A 20505-nucleotide genomic window follows, 5' to 3' on the forward strand; every position below is an offset into this window, starting at 1 on the left:
GGACTAATTTCTTTGCTGAAGAAAAATCCAGTTTCCTGATTTCTTTTCAAACCATTGCATTCAGCATCATGAACAGTTATGGAATAAAGTGATGAGAAGATTTCTCATGAGCACAATGGATAGTGTAACAAAAATCGTCAACTTCATTGTTGCAAATGCTTTGAAACAGACAATTTTGAGTATTAGTTGAGAAGTACAAAACACAGTATGGTGACTTGGCAAAGCTTGCAGAAGTTAGATGGCTGAGTCGAGACAAAGAGTTAGATCGGTTTATGGATCTACTGCCTGGTGTACGAGTGTTTTTGGAGACAAAGGATCGCCAGGATTTACTGTCATGTTTAGACAAAGAGAAATTCCTGCTAAACGTGTCTTTTCTCACTGATATGACATGCCTCTTAAATGCACTCAATCTTAAACTTCAAGGCAAAGAAAAAAAACTGCCTTCTCTGAAGTGTGATGTTTCTGCATTTGAAACAAAACTGGCACTTTTTGCAGATCAGCTTTGTGAGAAAGACAACTCACTTTCTCATCCTCAACTCACAAGTGACACAGCTGAGTGAACATGCATATTTTTTTTTATGGAGTACATCTCAGAGCTGAAAACTGAACTTTCTTCTCATTTTCTAGATGTCAAATCCCTGAAGACAGTTCTTTGATTTTCTGAAAATCCATTTTCAGTTGAGGTAGAGGCAGTCTCACCTTCAGCAGTGAGATTTGGTGTTGAGAGGGCCACATTTGAAGAAAAGATGATAGAACTGCAAAACAATAGTATTCTAAAAGGTAGGCATAAGGAAAAAGACACTGAAACATTTTGGATGATCTACGTACAGGAAGACATGTATTACTGAAATGTGCCAAAAAAGTGCTAAATTGCTTTGGGTCTACATATGTCTGTGAAAGTTCATTCTCCTCAAATGGGGATCATCAAGTCAAAACTGTGCACCTCTCTTACTGACAGACATCTGACAAACTGTCTCTGTGCTGCTACAACAGAATACAAGACTGATGTGAAACAACTGGTGAAAAGTTTGCAGACACAATCTTCACATTGATCGTACTTATACTCCAGTAAATTCCAGTAGCGCATTGGCAGTTTTTATTTGATGTGTTAAAATTGTGAAGCCAAAACAAAAAAGTAGTCAATATAACCGTCTTCTGTTGATATGTGTTTTAGTAGTTAAATTCCTGTACTGTCAATGCTCATTAAAAGTGCTGTCATATGGGTAGAAATCGGGTAAATATTGCATTTTATTAATATCAGCCAGAACTGACTTAAAATGGGGCCTACATGTTGCGTAGTCTTACCTTAATCTTTGTATTCGTGCCTGTCAGTGTGAAAGAAGTTATTTGCATATATTGGCACATATATTTTCATGTATATGCAACCACACTTAAGTTGCAGCCCTCGCCATGTGCTGAGAGTATCATTATGGCCCCTGGGGCTTCCGAAGATGAGTAGCCCTGATTTATATCATTAACACCCAAAACTATCAGTATTGGGAGCCCACCAGGGTAGGCATTGCATAAACACTTGAGAGTCATGGACCCTGCATCAAAAGATTACAATCTAAAAGCAACAAACTATAAATTAATTCTTGTTTACATCATAAAATTAAAAACAGTCATCACATCAACAATCTATTTGTTAAATACTCTGTCTTATTCTTTGTTGTTGCTCAATTTTTAGGTTTATTTCATTCTGAAATTCAAGTTTACAAAGCAGACACCAGGCCATTAACTTTTTTTAAGTCAAGCTCCTATATCAGCATTAAGTACATTATAGCAGGAAACCTAGGATTCCAAATTACAAGTTGAACTTACAAGGTACACCATCCAGATCATCATCAAGTGATTTAATAGGGATTCCATCAAGATCATCCATTGGAGCAGTATCAATAGGAATTCCATCAACATCTTCCAGTGGTGCGCCATCAAGCTCTTCCTCAATGGGAGCTCCATCAAGATCATCTGGAATTTCCTGAAGGCAAATATATTTTTGTAAATAATTAAATTCCTTCAGCTAGTGGCTGCCCAGTGAATGTTCTATATTGTTTACTTTTTAATGTTTCTAATTCATTTCAGGTAACATTTACTTATATTTTTGTGTAGTTCAAACATCTTAAATAGAAAGCAACAAAGCATTCCTGGTAGCATATACCTTAGTGCATTAATCTAAACTGGTATTTGCTCCTTTGTAAGTACAACTGCTGTGCAATTTCAATAGAAGTGGCTAAATTTATCTCATACAGAAGTGGCAAGCAGGAAGCTTACTTAGAATTCTGCAATATCCATATCTAAAAGAAAGAGGATGAAACTCATACGTTAACAGCAGCTTTGGTACAAATGAGCCAAATGAATTAATTCACTGAAGGACACATAGCTGTGCATCTGACTTCAGATATGTGAACAATTCCTTCAGTCAGTAAGCACCCATCCCATGCTCCAGGTGGTCTAACAACTAGGAGTATACAGTGAGCTGTACTGTAATTATACATCCAAGCACCACACACAAACATCCTTCAGACTTCCTCTCCTGTTAAAAAACAAAAGCAATTCTTGGCTCTGATAGACCAAGCTTGGGGTACGCAAGCCACAGAAGACATCCTGTTCCTCAACATGCCAATAGTTTACCTCTTTTAAACTGAGATACTACTTGAGTTGGAAGTGCCACTAATTCCAACTATTACACTATGGCAGAGGAAGAGAGAGTCTTTAAAAGGTTAATACCAACATCTTAAATTCCACCTGGGAATTCACAAGTCAGCTCTACAAGGTACTTAGAGTACTAAGTAAATGGCCTGTCACATACTGCACTAGTTTCAGTTTCCAAACAGTCTCAGGATGTAACTCCATGATATACTGCAATACAGTAATCTAGTATGAAAGTGACAAAAGCATGAATTATGGTAGTGACATCCATATCTGAAAGAAACTGTCACATTTATCTTCCAAGGTACAAATGAAAAGAAATTCTCTTAGCTGCACCTGAGGAGCCAATAGCTGCCTCAAGTTTATAAAAGTACATAAATTTCAAACCTGTCAAACAACAGCGACACTTATCCAATCAGGGATGCCAAAATAATCCTTGCTGGCTTTTCTGGTTGCTTCCACCACATTTGCATCATTAGCAAGGTTTAGTTTTAGTTAAGCGAAGCACTTACCTCTGTTTCTTTTTCTTCTATAATATTTACAAGCCCCAGGAAAATATTCTGCAGTTTGATCAAAAAAGGTTCCGGATAAATCGCCCAATCTTCCCATGCTCTGAAGCATGTCATTACCCGTTGCTAAAAACAGAAAAATGCTAGCTCTTTGTAATAAGAGGTATTTTTAAATTATCAGAAATTGATAGCATAGCACTATAAAACTATAAAGTTTTAAAACATGCATGTAGAATATAATCAATTTTCAACAGTAAAACAAATACTGTATGTTTTCTGAACATATAAATTAGAAATAAATTTACTTTAAAAAAGTAGCAAATGATCATTCTCTGTTAAGGATTTATAAAGTCTAATTATCAACCACTAATAAACAAAAAGGATGAAAATAAAACTGTGTATTTTGTGCTCAGCAATTTCTTTTAACATTAAGATTTCTTTCACAGAAGGGGATATGGTCTAACATAAAACTAAAGTGATCATACCACAACAAATTCATTCTCAAATGCTACATTTCTTTCCCAATACCACGAGTATATAATTCACTAATTCATTAATTAGCTGTTGGTTTTTTTCCCCATTTACACTGATCACTACCTTTACACAAAAAACTTCTAGGAGGAAAAACTGTTTTTCCTTTAATGTTTTTTAAAAGTAACATCTGTATAAGGACACACTTTGAACACAAATTCAAAGCAATTATCTCTGATAAAAGAAACAGAAATGGAACTAAATTCAAAAAGATACCACCCTTAATTTGGAAGTTTCTGGAAGTTGGGGGGGGGGAGGAGTTATCAACATGTTATAAACATATTCTCTTGTGCAGAAGTATATTATTAATTCACATTCTCAATATTCATATTAAGAATAATACACATACCTTGAAATTTTCAGACTGTAAATGGCCTTGTATTGTACGGTAGGTAGCATTGAGATCAGAAAATATCTGACATAATTTTGTTTCAAAACTGGAATTAAACATAATTCTTAAGTTAAACAGCATAACATGAGGATTGCAGTCTAGTTCATGAGTGCCCCTGGAACCTATTCCTTTTAAATATGTGGGTTCATCGTCAGGATTTGTAGCCATGAATTTGCATTGTAAACCAAATACAGTTACCATATATGAAATTTGCTTCAGTGAATGGTGGAATTATACAGGGAGATACTCATCAGTAGGGATGAAGTGGCTGGCATAAAAGATCTTTCCAGGCAGAAGAGTCCCTCTATGAGGACACCACAGTATGAGGCCTGACATGGGGGGGATAGGCTGAGTTGAGGGCTGCAATGTTTTGGAGAGTCAAAACAGTGGTGTAACAAGGCAGCCTGGAAGGCTACAAATAACTTTAATAAGGCTCCAAAGAAACCAAGGAGCAAAAGAGATCAATGGCTTGCTCCCACTCTCTGGTCGTGAGTTCTAGTTTATGCTTATCACAGTGCTTGGAAAATTATGAGTGAGATTCTGTTTTGTATCTACCATCCAGATTTCCAACGGACAAATTCAACTTTTAAAAATGCTTCTGTCTATAAGATTTACTTGCTATATTACTAGAAGAAACATCAATAGCCCCAATTACATAATGGGCCTCCTCAGTGGTGTGAAGGGGCCACCTGGATGATTCATTGCAGAAAGGACGAGAGGAGGCTAACACTGAAACAACATGGATTTCAGGGAAAATATTTCTATATTCTTTCGTTTGTATTCTTTTTGCCTGTGACAGGTTTTCATATGTAGTCAGTTTCTTGATTTCCTTGTACAATATGCTTCTCCTGTTTGTGTGGACTTTTAACACAGGAAGTCAGAAGCAAAGAAATGTGATTGTGAAACAACAAAAATCAGCAAGAAAACGTTAGGGACAGATGTATCTAAAACACCTAACACCTCATCAAATTCTTTTAAAAATATTTCAAGGTGTCATTCTCTTCTTTCACTCCAAAACTTCAAAATGTTTGGCAGTAAATTCAATACAACTGACCACAAGATAAGAAATGAAGGTGATAAACTACGTCACAAAGAGCTGATGTTCCTATCGTTCTAATTCCTGCTGCTATTTGATCCACTGATATGATTTAGACCACAAACCAGTGGCAAGAATAAGATGAAAACTAAGAAACTAAGTGAGGAAAACTGTGCTAGGAGTGGAAGGAAAAAACTAAAAAATATTGTTTAAGGTAGTGGCCTGACTGTTGCAAATGGGTACTGGGTCCATGAGGCCATTTCTAAAATTAAAGCCAATAAAAGCCATGTGTATAGATGATCCCATGTGGAAGAAGGGGGAACAAAAAGAACCCACCTACCACATATATTTTAAAAACATGCTATATGTAGTATGATAGGGTATGTCTACACTACCCCGCTAGTTCGAACTAGCGGGGTAATGAAGGCATACCGCACTTGCAAATGAAGCCCGGGATTTGAATTTCCCGAGCTTCATTTGCATAAGTGGGGAGCCGCCATTTTTAAAACCCCGCTGGTTCGAACCCCGTGCAGCGCTCGAACTAGGTAATTCGAACTAGGCTTCCTATTCCGAACTACCGGTACACCTCGTGAAAAGGGGGGGGTGCTGATGTGAGTGTCCCTCCTCCCCCCACTCCTATATCCTATCTCCGCACAGAGAGAAGGGGATGGAGGAAGCTTGGCAATGCAAATATCTCTGTCACTGTCACACAGTGTGTGTGTGTCTGTCATACTCACAAATACACACTGTCCTTCCCTCTCATCTCCTGACACAACACATATGAGGGGGGTTGTTGTTACTTCTTTTAAACTGCTTGCAGAGTGGGTTACTTTTGGGTTTTGACTGGTTTGTGCATTTCATAATTTTCATTTCTCTTTATGCTTAAATGTAATTCTTTGAGTACTGAGTTCTAAAATGCTTAACCTGTCATGGCTGGAGTAATTATCCCTGTGGTAACTGCTGCTCCTGGATGTCTCCACATGCTGTCCTTGCCGGGAGACATCACTCCCATTGATCAATAAGGGGGAACCGTGGCCAGTAGAAGCTGTGGGATCAGTGCCTGTAGGTGAGCGGCAGCACATGGCGCCATGGAGCCACTGCTGTGCATGCCAGCTACTTTCAGGAGTGGTACAAGACCAGGGAAGGAGTAAGCCTGCTTTAACTCCACTGCTCCACCACCCAGAAGCCATCTCAGTTAAACAGAGCCCAGCCAGAGCTTGTACCCTGAACCCTTGTCCCAGCCCTGAACCTCCTCCTGCACCCAACCTCCTGCCCCAGATGTGAGTCCCCCTGCACCCAAACTCCTTCCTAGAGCTTGCATCCTGAAACCCCTTCTGGACTCCAACCCTGAGCTAAGCCCGGAGCCCCTACCACACTCCAAACTCCTTGGCCCAAAAGCAGAGCCTGCACCCCAACTCCCTATCCCAGCCTGGTGAAAGTGAGGGGGAGAGAAAAGGGGTGGAGTGAGTAGGGTGAGGCCTTGGAGAAGAGGTGGAGCAGGGGCAGGACATCAAGAAGGGTATGAAGAAAATGGGGCAAAGGTATTGGGGTTTGAGGTAGATCTTACATTGCACTTAAACTGAAAAGGTGATCTTGTGGTTAAAAAGGCTGGAGCCCACTGAACTAGATGGATATACTTTTAAGGCTATGATTACATTCCTTAATTTCTGTAAAGAATTTAAAAAAACTGATACTTACAATTTTCTATAATAAGAAGCATTGGCAACTTTAGCTGAAGAGTTGTATAATACATCTGACACCAAATATAATCTTGCAATCTACAATAAAGAGCATCCAAATTAAGATCAATTTAAAAAAATTAAATTATGCTGTGATAATATTGTAATATTTTCAGATAAATCTAAAGACATGGAAATTCAAAATACTTTGGGCAGTTGTAAATTAAACTAGCTTGATGCCAACTATCCTTTCACATGTTTCTCTCCACTGCCAACAAGAAAAGTCATCAGAACTTAAGGTTATACAGTGAATGTATGTACTGAACAGGTAAATATTACATTTCTGATTTATTTTCCATCTGTATGAACACTCACAATATTCTATTCAGGCAGTGAACTGGCAACGCTTCCCTCACCCATATACAAGGCTAATTTGAGAACGTGAAAAGATTCAAATGGAAAAATACTAGGCAAAAAGAAAATAAGAATTTGCTTCAACAAAATGGCACCTCTCAGAAGAATGTAAAACAATCTTCAAACTCTGGTTTTAATACAGAAACTCAGTATCATCCTAAACATGGGAAACAATTTTAATTGCATGCACTCCTTGAAGTGAAAGATCCCCAATTATACTTAGTATGATTAGAGAAATGCTTTATACCTTTTTAGGAAGAGGAGTCTTCAAAATGGACAATGACTCAGTAATGCAGTCTACAATTTCTTCAGCAGCTTCAGCATTATTAAGACAGAAAACCATTGCATCGCCAATATCATTCTTACGAGGTGTTAATCCACGCAGGATCTCCTCTAACTTGTCCCTCTGTCTAAAATTTCACAGTGTTTTTCACATTTTAATATAATAGAATATCACTTTGCCTATATGTTTCTAATTAAGCATGTAGTGAAATCAACTTGTTTAGGGCCAAAATAAACTTAAATAATCAAAATGTAAAAACAAACTAGCCAACCAAACAGACCAAGTCTACTATAAACTCTCCTCTAATTTATGCCACATTGTAGCCTATTTCCACAGCTGCACATATTGCAATAATTACATGGTGTAAATAAAGAATAATGAAACAGAAGTACATACTAGGGATGTTGAGTAAACTAAATTTAACATTGACTAGCCAATGGATTTTCCATCAACTAGTCAATAAGCGAGGGAGCCACAGCAGGGTTAGCTCCCAGCCGTGGAAGCTAACTCCACTGAGGCTCTGCCTTTTAAAGGTATTAAAAGCTAGCAAGCTCTAAATATATTTAAAAGGCTGGAGCGCAGCAGGAGGACCCGGCGCGAGTCAGGCCAGTTGATTTCCGTCTTGTGTTGGGTTCCCCCACTATGCACCAATCTTAAACGTAAAAAGGCTAAAGCGCAGTGGGGAGAACCCAGAGCAAGCCAGGAATCAGCTGCCCTGGCTCATGCCGGGTCCTCCCCATTGCACTTCTGATTTTTAAATGTATTAAGAGCCAGCTCATGCCCAGTCCCCACTACCTCCCATGCCTCCCCTGCCCTCCACAGAGACAGTGCTAGGGGAGAACCAGCTTTTTTAAGCCGGCTCTCCCTAGCACCAGCTCCTGCTTCCCACGCTTGGGGAAGTGACTAGTTGAGGGACTAGTCGACTATCCGCTTAGATCCCTAGTCCACACATTTTTTTTTAAACATATGAGGGGGGAGTTGACAAAATGGAAGACATATATAAGGAGAGAAAGGTTATACCCTATTTTCCTCTCACAATTATGTAACAAGTGATTTAACTATTTTGACTGCAATAGAGTTATTCCTAATTTATGTCTGTATCAGACCTGTGACTGTCAAGTTTTTATGGGGTATTTCAATACAAAAAGGTATTCACAATTCGTGTTCTTGTCTACTCTCCTTTGTGTATAATAATCTTAGAATTTGTGTGCCAAACGAAAGGTAAGACTATAGAGAGACTAACAGAGTTTTCCAGCTTCTGTTTTGAATTGAGTTGAAGTTTTCAATAAGTTCAGCCACAAAGTTCCTTCTGTAACATAACACTTTGTTGTGCACTACTGATATTAACATGTCACTGCAGTTAGACTAAACGGAAGAAAATTTATATTGCCCTGTGACTAACTTTCCCTCTGCCAATTAGTAACTATTTCATATTTTAATTTCCAGTTAATGAAATCATCAGATATAAAAGTATTAAAATCCATCTATCTAGAATAGGGTCAAGGTGGATCAAATGCTGGTCATTGGTAGAACTCTGAAAATCTGCCTATATCCGCATTATATCAATGCAGATGTCCACGACTCATTTTTGTGGATACAGTTGTAGATTCAGATACAAACTCAGATATAAATTAGTGCAGGGCTCTAATGATAGGATGAGTAAACAGGGACAATATTTACATTTAAGTCTTTTCAGACATCCAAAGCAGGCAAGTTTTAACTGTTCATTTATTTTCTCCAGCCCACTCTGGAATTAGTGTCACCCACCAACACATGAAGATAAGAAAATGACAAATACTTTGACATTATCCTCCCTTAAATAGGGGGCTGCACTGACCAACAGTCTGAGCACTTTTCAAGCAGTTAAATAAGCAAGGGTGGGAAAACTCAACAAAATCTAAGTCAAAAACCAGATGTGACTTGAAATTAATCACACTAAAAATTCATGAACGATACTAAAAACATACATGCAACAACAGTTCTAAAAGAGATCCAAACTCTTAACATTACAGTAAAACACAGTAGGGTATCTGGGATAGCATGCCATACTATTAAAAAAATTAGCAGATAAGACATCACAATGACATCTTTGAAAATACTAGATCTTTTAAGTTCTTACTCCTCCTTAAGTGCACCCTTCTTGTTAGGTTCCTCTACAAAGGCTTCAGTTTCTTGCTCTTCTGACATCCCATGCAGGTATGGATTTAATGGTGGCGGCCTCCAAAATGATCCATTTTTGAACATACGAAAATCTTCTGTCCTCCATTTGGTTGGAGCATCTCCCTAAAAACACAAAACATTTCACTCAGTGTTCCCGTACTTTATCATGTGCAACATTGTGAATTATCACTAACATTTTACTTGCCTGTAAAATTGAATAAAGCTTCCATCTGTAATATACATGGGCTGGAGTTTGGTTTTCAAACAAAAACCTAAGTAAGGTACGGGGGGGGGGAGGGGGGTAAAAAGTAAAGCATTATTACATGTATACCTTAAAAAGTAAAGTATTATTACATGTATACCTTAAAACACACACACACAATTCAAAGGAAACACTATTTAAATAAATGAAAGGCATCAATATGCAACTCCTTCCCCTCATCCCACTCTGGCCACAAGCTACTTAAGAGCAGCAGAAATAGAGCGTTGCCCCTGCACAGCGATAGCAGTTTGGGGGAATCAATACATGGAGACACAGACAAACAGCAGGATGAAATGCAGAACTCCATTAGAGCACCTTGTGCTCCAGGACAGAGTAGGATTTTGATAGCACAGCTACTGGACCTATACAGATTAAGTGGCTTGTCCTTCAGCAAGTGGGAAATATATGAGCTTGAAGAGTTATTATAGCCCCCAAGACTGAATTTAAGTTTTTCATAAGTTTGTTTTGTAGGAAATTTTGAAGTTTCATTCAGATTCAGGACAAAAGGAAATTACAAAATGCCATAGTTTCTTGTGGGACAAACAGCAGCTTGCTAGGGATTTTATCTGATTCCTGCTCCAAGTTAATATAAAGACTCCTAACTTCTACTGGAGTCTGGTGTTCATATAATATATTGTGTAAAATATGCATTTTATACTTCATTATCAATGACATTGAACTCTTCAGACTACTAGGAGTCGCATGACATTTGAAAGAATTTTATTGTACCAATGGCTATAATAGCATGAGAGCTTTCTGAAACAGTTTATCATTGGAAAAACACCTACTTTACCATTTGAAACAATCAAAATTTCACTGACAAAATTTTGTCTTTAAAATATTAGAAAAAATCATGCTGAAAGTGTCAAAACATAATATTTTGTTATTTAACACAAAAAATTTGTTGTGCTTAAAATTAATATAATTTTGAAACTATTTTGTTTAGAAATTTTTGTCAGGGAGGAAATTTTGTTTCACAAAAAATGCTGACGTTTTAGCTTTCATTCTGATTCAGGACACATGAACAATTAGTAAAACTCACAAATTTTCAAAAAAATAACTTATTTACATTCAAGATACACATCCAGAAAACATCTCCCACTATAATTAAAAAAAATACTAACAATAACTGAAACAGATTCAATGTTACTGAATATTAAACAAATAAGTACCTGAACATTGGATTGTTGATTTCTCGGTTCATGATCATGGCTTCAAACATAGGCCCTTCACGTACCACGAACTCTATCATTCGATGTATTAATGCGAGCAAATTCCTACAACAACAACACAGTTAAAGAAAAATGGATTCAGACCTAACGCTATATAAAACTACACTCCACCTAAAATACTATTACTGTGTGCAGGAGATTATTTTGCTGTACTGTTAAAAAAAGTAATATAAAAAGGTAACATGGAGCAATGTTAAATGTGCATCAAGAACACAGGCATACTAAAATGAAAAGATGCCTGATAAAGGTGGAGTGTGCATTTTCTACCTGAAGCTCATATTCCTAAATTTCAACAATTTAGCCCATGTCTTCTTCTTCCTTAGTCAAAACATAATGATCTTACTTATAAAAAAGGGCAACTGAACACCAAAAAGTTTTCTAAGTTAGTCAACGAAAAATTATCCCTGAACTAGTACTGATACATTCTAGTTTAATGTATCATTTAGTGTTGATACATTTTAAAAGTTAGTGTTCTGTAGACTGTCTATTGTTTGCTTGTTATACTTAAAATTAATACAAATTATCATGTAACCACTTTAATAGAAACTCCATCCAGCTTTCAAGTTAAAAAATACAGAAGAAAAAATGTCTGAGGGTGCAAAATTGTGCATCAGCTTTCCTTATACAAACCAGATGAAGATTTTATTAAAATTAGGTCATTAATGAGCCAACATCCTTTTGATCGACATTTTAAGATGTATGCCATTAAAACAAACCTGTGTGTCATTTATCAAGACATACCATTTGCTGTTTCATCCATTCTGTAGCAACCCAAACTCAATAAGCCAAATTAAAATTCCAAAATCTATAAAGAAAGCTAGATTCCATGTTGTTCCCCACAACAGCCTTAGACATTTACAGTTAGACAAATCTGTTGGATGAAAATCTGAAGGTATTATTTAATTTGAAAATTTAGGCCCACTTAAAGACTGATAAAACTCCTGTAATATGGCAGAACCTGATTTTCAATCAGAATACATTTATTATTTAACAGTGACCTTCTTTTGGCTAAATTAATATTAAGTATAATGGAAACAGGTTTACATTTTGAAACAGGGCCCTAAGTTTTCAAATATAGGTCACATCCTGCACATCAATGAAAGGCTTCACAATGTAAGTGTTTCAGATGTGGTACAAGCAAAAAAAAAAAAAAAACACAGCTTTATTTTTAGCTGCTTTGTGTTTCTATCCCATATCAGTTATTTAAAAGCAAAACAAAAGGATATTGGCTCTTCAAACATTGTACGTATATTTCCCTTTCAGTGACTCCAAAATAGGATAAAATCCATAAAGTATTATGTTTAAAATTTGGTAACTGTTCATAAAAGAAAAATAACAGAATTACTTCATTTGTGTCTCCATGTACCATATGATTACTAGGTGATGGCTATTTTATTTTTTACCATCATAATAGTTCAAAGCTCTCACAAATATAAAATTCGTAATTGGACTATTTTTTCCCCACAAAACTAAAGAATGTAATGAAAAATAAATTTAAGACTAAAGAAACATAATTTGTTCCTACAGCTTAGAAACTGGCAAATGGTCTGAATAATGCATTAATTATTACTAGGACTGCATTTCCTTCATATATTACACAAAAGACCAAAAGCAGTACTTCAACTAAGCCCTACCTAAAACTCAGTGTTTTTCTGCATGATACTACATTTGACAACAAGCCTGGAAACATTCTGCAGACAACATACTCAAAATAATTCTGCAGCCATTTTATTCAGTGCAGTGTTCTGAAAGTCCAAGTAGCAAGAATGTTTCATAAACAGCAAGCTAATTACTTGAAAATAACAGTGAAAAATTAAAATGAGATTTGAGCCTCCTGATGCTGATAAATTCATAGATTTTTAAGGTGAGAAGGGATCATTGTGATTAGCAAACCAAAGTTCTTGCATAACACAACCATGGAAGTTCAACCAGCAACTCCATCAAGTCCATTTATTTGTGACTGAACAAAAGCATATATTTTAGAAAAATATCCAGTCTTAACTGCACAACTGCACAGGAGAAAAGATTTAGTACATCACACTTCTGACAAGACCATATCACTTTTAATACCTATAATGAGAGTACAATACTTTAAAACCAGTTTCGCTTGCAAAACAATGAAAATATAAACAGAAAATTTTCAGTGTATAAACTAAAATATATACAAAATTAAGTATTGTTCGAAGGAAAAGAAAGGAAACTGGCTTTATAATCATAGGCCTCTAATCTTGCAGATATGTACACATTATCTGCAATTGTATGAGCAGTCCCATTGAAGTCAATTACATAAATTTGCACAGTAGGGACATCATATAGTCTTTTCCCACTACTGGCATCACTAATGTCACTTCAATCAAGTTACCAACAGGAAGCTAAAAAACACTGAATTCAAAATTATTTTTGAACACAGTTCAGGTAATGTGATAAGTACTCCTCACCACATGAACTTTCAAAATGCTGCAATACATAAAATGGGAGCATAGTTTTCTTTGAAAGCTAGTTACATTACAAACATTCCTATTTCAATACTTGCTTTACTAACCAATACAACTTACTAAGTCTGATTTTAAAGGCAAATTCCTGCTGGCCACTGTAATAATTCCACATCAAACTAATCAAAAGTTGCATTATCCTGAAATTTAGTAAAATTACACTGTTTGTGTATGCTGGAAAATGTGTTTATACTACTGCCTTAAACTATTTTTACAAAACCCTTTACACACAAAAAAATAGGGCCTATTTTATGACAATAAAAACAGTGTAGTACAAAAGGATGATGGTTTAAAGTGCATTATTTAAAAATGTCAATTATCTTAAGTTGGCCAACAAAAAATTTCTTTCAGTTACAATAAAACCACATTTATTGGAGCCGATCGTACCAATGTCTGGTCAAAAACTGTATACTTTCCCAATCCATCCCATGATGTTTTCCTGGTCCCCCGCTGCCGCAGACAGTTCAGCTGGTGTTGCTCACCAAGGCCAATGTCAAAGAGAATTTGGTTTCTTTTGTGCTCATTAATTTTTAAACCAGTGTTGTGTTCCTATGTTTGGGAGAAGGTTTTAGCTTAACTGAGCAAGGGTGTACCTACATCAATGCCTTGGCAGTTAAACTAATGTGAGGTCAAACTTAAATACATACTCATTGCATTACAGAACACCCTTTTCTACCTGATTACCTATTTAGTTGACTGCTGTGTATGAAGTAAACAAAAAACAAAACAAAACAAAAAGGGTAATGAAGCTCAATCAATAGGGTCAACTACACCAGAGTTCTGAGTTATGTGTTCATAATTCTGAAAAGAAAGCAGTATATACAGAAATGTTATAGCTCTGAATTATTCAGATGTTAATGGCAAGATCTACAGAACTGTCACTAATCTTAAATACTTCTCAGACTAATGTTCTCTGATTAAATTACATGAACTATACCCTAGTATTCAAGTCTGGCTGCTGAGAATCATAATTCTGTTCTTCTCCACCAAACTGCTGAGGTAAATATTAAGTGTGAAATATAGGCTGTAAAATAAATGAATTTCTATTATAAGTAGTATGAAAGAACCATTGCTCAGTCAAGCCATTACCTTTTCCTCAACATCACAATTTTTCTTTAAAATTCCGAAGGGGATATTTTCTATATTTAGATCAGTAATAATAAAGAAAAACATGTACCTTTCTGTTGGGATAACCACTTTGACTATGGCTTGCGACAGAGTCTGTATATGAAGTCACATCAGATAATAAACATAGAATATGTGAGTATTGTTAACAAGTAACAAGCAAAAATATACATATGCATTGAAAATACTACACATCTATCACAAGACTTGCAGGCAATCACTGCTGGAAAGTTATAACTAAGCAATTACATAAAAAGCAGATGGTTGTGTTCAGTGAATCACAAAAGTTCACTAGTTGCAAAGTATTAGAACATTCCTGTCGGAATGCACATCAATGCACTGAATAAGTACTACACTGAGAATAACTAAGGAATTTTAATTTATGAAACAGTTCTCAACTATTTGACCTGAATCATACTAATTTTTCCTACTCTGTTCCCAAGCCTGTTAAAAAATAAACCTATCTTATAAATTTCATTCATTAATCAACAACTTCTTACAAATATAAATCAAATTGGCTTGTGTTTAAAAAAATACTTACCCTTCATTTTATTGTCATAGCTAATGTTCTAAAAACCTCTGAAAACATTCTGACTCCAGCTATTCTCAAATACTGACTCAAAGTCTGAACTTACTAGCAGCCATCTAGACAGAAGAACTATTTTATGAGCTCATTCTAGTGTAAAAATTAAGCTATCTGAATTCATATGTAGCATTTGCTTTAAAGGAAATAATTTAGACACTGCAAATCTGGCAGCTTACGAAAGGGGGGACGTAGGAGAAAAAACCCCAGGGAGTTTGGAGGGGGAAAATGATGGCCAGATTTAAAAGAGAAATAAAAATAAGACAAGGCCCAATACCATGGCCTAATGTAGTCAGACAGTGCCTCAGGGATAAAGGTCCCTTAGGCTAAGGCGGGGAACAGCTCAGTTTGTGTAGCTAAGGGCCACCAGAAACAGACTGAACAAAGCAATTCTATAAAGCCATTGAAAAAGACTACCATAGATTTAATATATATAAATTAGATATGGCCCATGGTACATTTTTAAGTTACCTTCTCAAAATCCTCCTTGTTTTTTGGTGGTGGTAACATCGGAGCATTAGGATTCTTCAATCTCTCTCTAGGCTGAGCGTTAAAAGGCAGTCCTGATGGAGGTGGAGGGAGGGTGTGCTCCATCATGGAAGGTGGAATGTATATTGGGTGTGGTGGAATAGGTACTGCTTTGCCCCAACCTAGCTTCATTTCAAAGGACATAATCATCTTGCCTGTAAAAGTGAATTAGTTGAAAAAAACTGTAAGCAATGTTATAAATTGGTACTGTGCCACTGTTCACAATGTTTCCTTATGGCTTTTGGGCCCAGACCTGCCTATACTAAAATTAATCTGTTTTCACTTACTCAGGTAAGATTATATCAAGATTGCACTTTACTCGGGAAGTAATAGCAAAACTGTTTAAACGGTTAATTGATAAGCATGAACTTATCAGTTACCAGAACAGTTACATGCAGGCTCACCCCCCACGCCCAGGGAGCCAGCTGCCACCTCTACACTGCTGCCTCTGTCACGGAGGCAGCAGCAAGGGACAGCAGCAAGCTTCCCAGTAGAAGGGAAGCAGGCAGGAGCCGATACATGCTGGCTTCCAACACACACCATCTCCAAGGGAGCTAGCTGTGGCCCGTGCTGCGTTCTCCCTGTGAATGGTGCCGGCAGCTAAGAGCCCCAGTATGCACTGGCTACCAGCTCCACTCCCAGGGAGCCCACAGCTTGTAGTGATTATAGTCACATTACCTAATTAACTGCTTTTTAACATCCCTACAGGTTACAACCATCCAAAATGAAAATCCACTACATAAAAGATTTTTGGAGGGGTTCAAAGTATGCTGTCAAAAGAGTACCGTGCACATTGATGTTGAATTGTTAAAAACTAACTAAATCCACAGTAACCATAAAGTCTTTGCATATATACTGGTGATTAACACTCCATTCTCCAAATATTAGGTTTCTCCATATGGAAGTTCTGAAATGAGTACTAAACAAAAAAAACTACTCTTCAGAAAAGGCCAAAGATAGTATGAATAAAATATACAGGAAAGTGAACAACTCTCACTACAAAATAGGAAGTATGTAAGGCAAAGACAATAAAAACTGTTCATTATTTATTCCCCAATTGGGATAAATATGTAACTACTAAGTTAAAAGAAAAATCTGAAGTTTTATTCACAGATAAACAATTTAGTGAGTGTAAATAAAAATATCACACATTTTAAATGCACTTTTGCATTTAATTTTAAATGCATGACCTTTTTGAGCATGATCTCTTTATTATCCAAAACATTCTGAATTCCCTCTGGGAATTTTCAACTTCAAAGCAACCACTGGCAGTCATTGTGGCAAAACTGAATTAATCACAAATTAGCCATTCTATAGCTTGTTGTATCTTCCTTAAACCAAGTAAAAAATTATTCACTCACTCGCAACAACAAAAAATTGGATATGTAGGCTGGAGAGAAAGCCTTTCCATTCACCCACAGTTACATGAAAGCAGTACTTTAAGTACTTTTTCCTTTCGTTTTTTGTGTTATTTCTTCATTTGGCAGGTTTTTCTTTTCATAACTTGCCAGTATTAACAGCACAGGATTTGTGCATCAAGTCAAAGTTTTTGAAGATCACTGTCCTAAATTCAATTGATTCTAATACTCATATCAAATTGATGAGCTATAAAATAGTTTGTAGAGCATTATTTAGGCCTAGTTTACACAAAGAGATTTGCCAATACAGTGGTACTATGGGAAATGTCTGCACTACCCCCTTTGTGAGCAAAACTTACGCTGCTCAAGGTATGAAAAAAACCCACAAGTCTCTGAGCGGTGTTAGCTTTTTGTCAACATAAGCACTCCTGTGCACAACCAACACTCTCCCACAAACATAGTTACTGTCTCTTATTTAGGTGTTTGTATTATGTTTACAGGAGAGCTCTCCCCCATCAGCAAAGAGTGACTACATGAGCGGTCATAGAGCAGTACACTTCATTGGTAGTTGTGCAACTGAGGGTATGTCAAGACTGCATCCCTCTGTCGGCAGAGTGATGCAGATTAGGCAGGGTGACACTGTAAATGAAGCAGGGATTTAAATATCCCGTGCTTAATTTGCATAAAAGTGGCCACCGTTTTTGCAAACAACACTTTGTCAGCAAAAAGCAGCAGTCTAGAGGGGGATCTGTCAAGAAAGAAAGCCTTTTTTGACAGATCCCTTATGCCTCCTTGCAGGGATCTGTTGAAAAAGGCTTTCTTTCTCAACAGTTCCCTTTTTAGACTGCCGCTTTTTGGCGACAAAGTGATGAGTCGGCAAAAATAGCAGCCATTTTTATGCAAATTAAGCACGGGATATTTAAATCCCCGCTTCATTCGCAATGTCGACCTGCCTATCTGCATCACTCTGCCAACAAAGGGATGCAGTCTAGACGTACCCTGACAGTTCACTCACGTAGATATGGCCCTAATATAGACCCAGCTAACATTATTAAGAATGTGCTTTCACTGGAATCGTTATGTCATTTCCCCAAATGAAACACACTACATCTTCAAAACACTATTTTGCCAGTCTATCCGCATCTATACCAAGATTTTGGCAAATATGAAAATGATGTAACAATTTCACACTTCTAATCAACTTTATTATAGTAGCACAAATATTAAGTATAGACCTGCCTCAATTCACACCTTTAACTATTTACGAAAAATAATCAATTCACTATTTAAATGTTTTAATTATGTATAATACAGTAGCATTCTTTCCACCCTTTGCAATTAGAAAAACTATTTCCACTCTCAGAGGAAAGCAAGCCATAAAACTTCAATCTTATTTTTAAATGGCATTTAAAACTGCACTAGCAAATAAAAATGAAATAAGAATATGGTAAGTTTCAAACTTTTCTATCACATGCAATGTTTTCAATAACATTTTGAAACACTGAGAAGTCCTGTGGCACCTCATAGACTATCACAGTGTTTCCCAATTGGTGCTCCACGGACCCCAGCAGTTCTGCGAAGCGAAAGTAAGGGTTCCGCGAGGAGCCGGCACTCCCCTGCCCCCTCTTAAAGACAGAGCTTTTTTGCGTCGGGTCTCTCCCCCCCCGCCCCCAACTAAAAGTGGAGGGGGGTGTCTTTGCCTCCCCCCGACTAATCGCAAAGCAACTCTAGAGGTTCTGTGGCCAAATAAAATTGGGAAACACTGGACTAACAGATTTATATAGACTAAATCTGATAGATTTATAGACTGTTAGTCTATGAGGTGCCACAGGACTTCTCAGTTTATGCAGATTCAAACTAACATGGCTACCCCTCTGATTCTGACACAACTTAACTCTAGGATACATGTCTACCAAACTTATAATCAAGCCTCCCACAAAAGGTAATTATGACTAGACACAATTTAAAGTCCCTTTTACCATTTAAATTCTTTAATGCTCGTTCAGCATCTCTCCTGTTCATAAAGGCAACAAAACCACAGTTCCTCTCTCTGGCTCTTTCCTCATCAGTTCTTGGCCACATAATTTTAACACTAGCTAATGGTCCAAACCGCCCAAATTCTTGACATAACATCTCTTCATTCATCTATAGGAAAAGAAACCAGAATTAGCATTTAGCTACAGATTTGGTGAAGCACATATATCATGCTGAGATATTATTTCTCTCGATTCTCGGAAAAAACAGGCAACTATGTAGATCAGTGGTTCTAAAACTGTGGGGAAGTGGGTTGTAACTTCCTTTTAATGAGGTTGCCAGGACTGGTTTAGACTTACTGGGGCCCAGGCCTAAATCCTGAGCCCTGTTACCCAGAGTCAAAACCAAAGCCCCAGCACACAGAGCTGAAGCCTGAAGGCTTTAGCCCTAACCAGTGGGGCTCAAGTTTTAGGCCCATCTTCTTTGCCCTACCCCAGAATGGCAGAGTTCTAGTGAGCTCAAGCTTCAATCCCCTCTCCTTGGTTCATGTAGCAATTTGTATTGTCAGAAGAGTTTTGCGGTGCTATGAATTTTGAGAACCCCGACGTAGATATATGTGAGTTTTCAGTGTGGTGCTGTTTTTGGCCTCATTCTTGGGGGAAGGCTTGAAAAGGAATGTCTCATATTCTGACCCAACACAATCAGGCTTCAGCTCAGCCTGATCTTTTCCAGCAAGGAGATCTACAGTAAAAATGTTTCCACAGAAAATGCTGCCCTCAGTATTCCACTGTTTAAATCTGAATCTACAGTGTGATAATATTTTTCACTAATAAATACTACTTTAAATGTACAGTCTAATTATTACTGGTCACCATAAAACAAAATTTCACTGAGATAAAAATCCACAGAAAATTCCTGAAAGAGTTCAACTGGAGTCAATGTAAATAGTGCTCTTGTTACATGGCTAAATTCCACATTACCTGAGGATTAATGTTTCCAAGGTACAAATTTGTTGTGCTTGGATCACCAACATCATGTGAACCTGGTGCGTAATCATCCAGTACTAAAATGAACAGAAGATTATTATAATCCAAAGCATTAATTTAAATGAAACAATATAGTACTAAATGAAAAAGAATCTATATTACCACCAGAAGATCTGTTTCTTCTTGAAGGAGCATCCACTAAATAAAAAGAAATTATGTATATTTAGTCTACACATTTTTTCAAACACACACACACACACACACACACACACACACACACACACACACACACACACACATATACATACATAAT

The 20505-nt window shown here is 37.0% G+C and overlaps 1 protein-coding gene across 8 annotated transcripts in view; it reads right to left on the reverse strand.

Moving 5' to 3' along the window:
• The window catches only part of U2SURP (U2 snRNP associated SURP domain containing), an 84292-nt gene that overhangs the window by 26812 nt on the left and 36975 nt on the right, over positions 1-20505 (reverse strand). For 5 of the 8 annotated variants that reach the window (XM_089780843.1, XM_075937664.2, XM_089780838.1 and 2 more), the window contains exons 8-20: positions 20355-20390; positions 20187-20269; positions 19212-19377; positions 15818-16029; positions 14816-14859; positions 11087-11191; positions 9858-9924; positions 9612-9775; positions 7457-7619; positions 6815-6894; positions 4039-4126; positions 3162-3284; positions 1822-1978 (exon numbers count right to left, since the gene is read on the reverse strand). In XM_089780843.1, the coding sequence (XP_089636969.1) occupies positions 1822-1978; positions 3162-3284; positions 4039-4126; positions 6815-6894; positions 7457-7619; positions 9612-9775; positions 9858-9924; positions 11087-11191; positions 14816-14859; positions 15818-16029; positions 19212-19377; positions 20187-20269; positions 20355-20390 (1488 nt within the window). The remainder of the gene's footprint in view (positions 1-1821; positions 1979-3161; positions 3285-4038; positions 4127-6814; positions 6895-7456; positions 7620-9611; positions 9776-9857; positions 9925-11086; positions 11192-14815; positions 14860-15817; positions 16030-19211; positions 19378-20186; positions 20270-20354; positions 20391-20505) is intronic. The other 3 variants (XM_089780842.1, XM_089780840.1, XM_089780837.1) reach the window with 1 other exon arrangement.

The sequence above is a fragment of the Pelodiscus sinensis genome, chromosome 10 (genome assembly GCF_052426305.1).
Source record: "Pelodiscus sinensis isolate ZL-2025 chromosome 10, ASM5242630v1, whole genome shotgun sequence".
In the NCBI taxonomy this organism is placed as follows: domain Eukaryota; kingdom Metazoa; phylum Chordata; order Testudines; family Trionychidae; genus Pelodiscus; species Pelodiscus sinensis.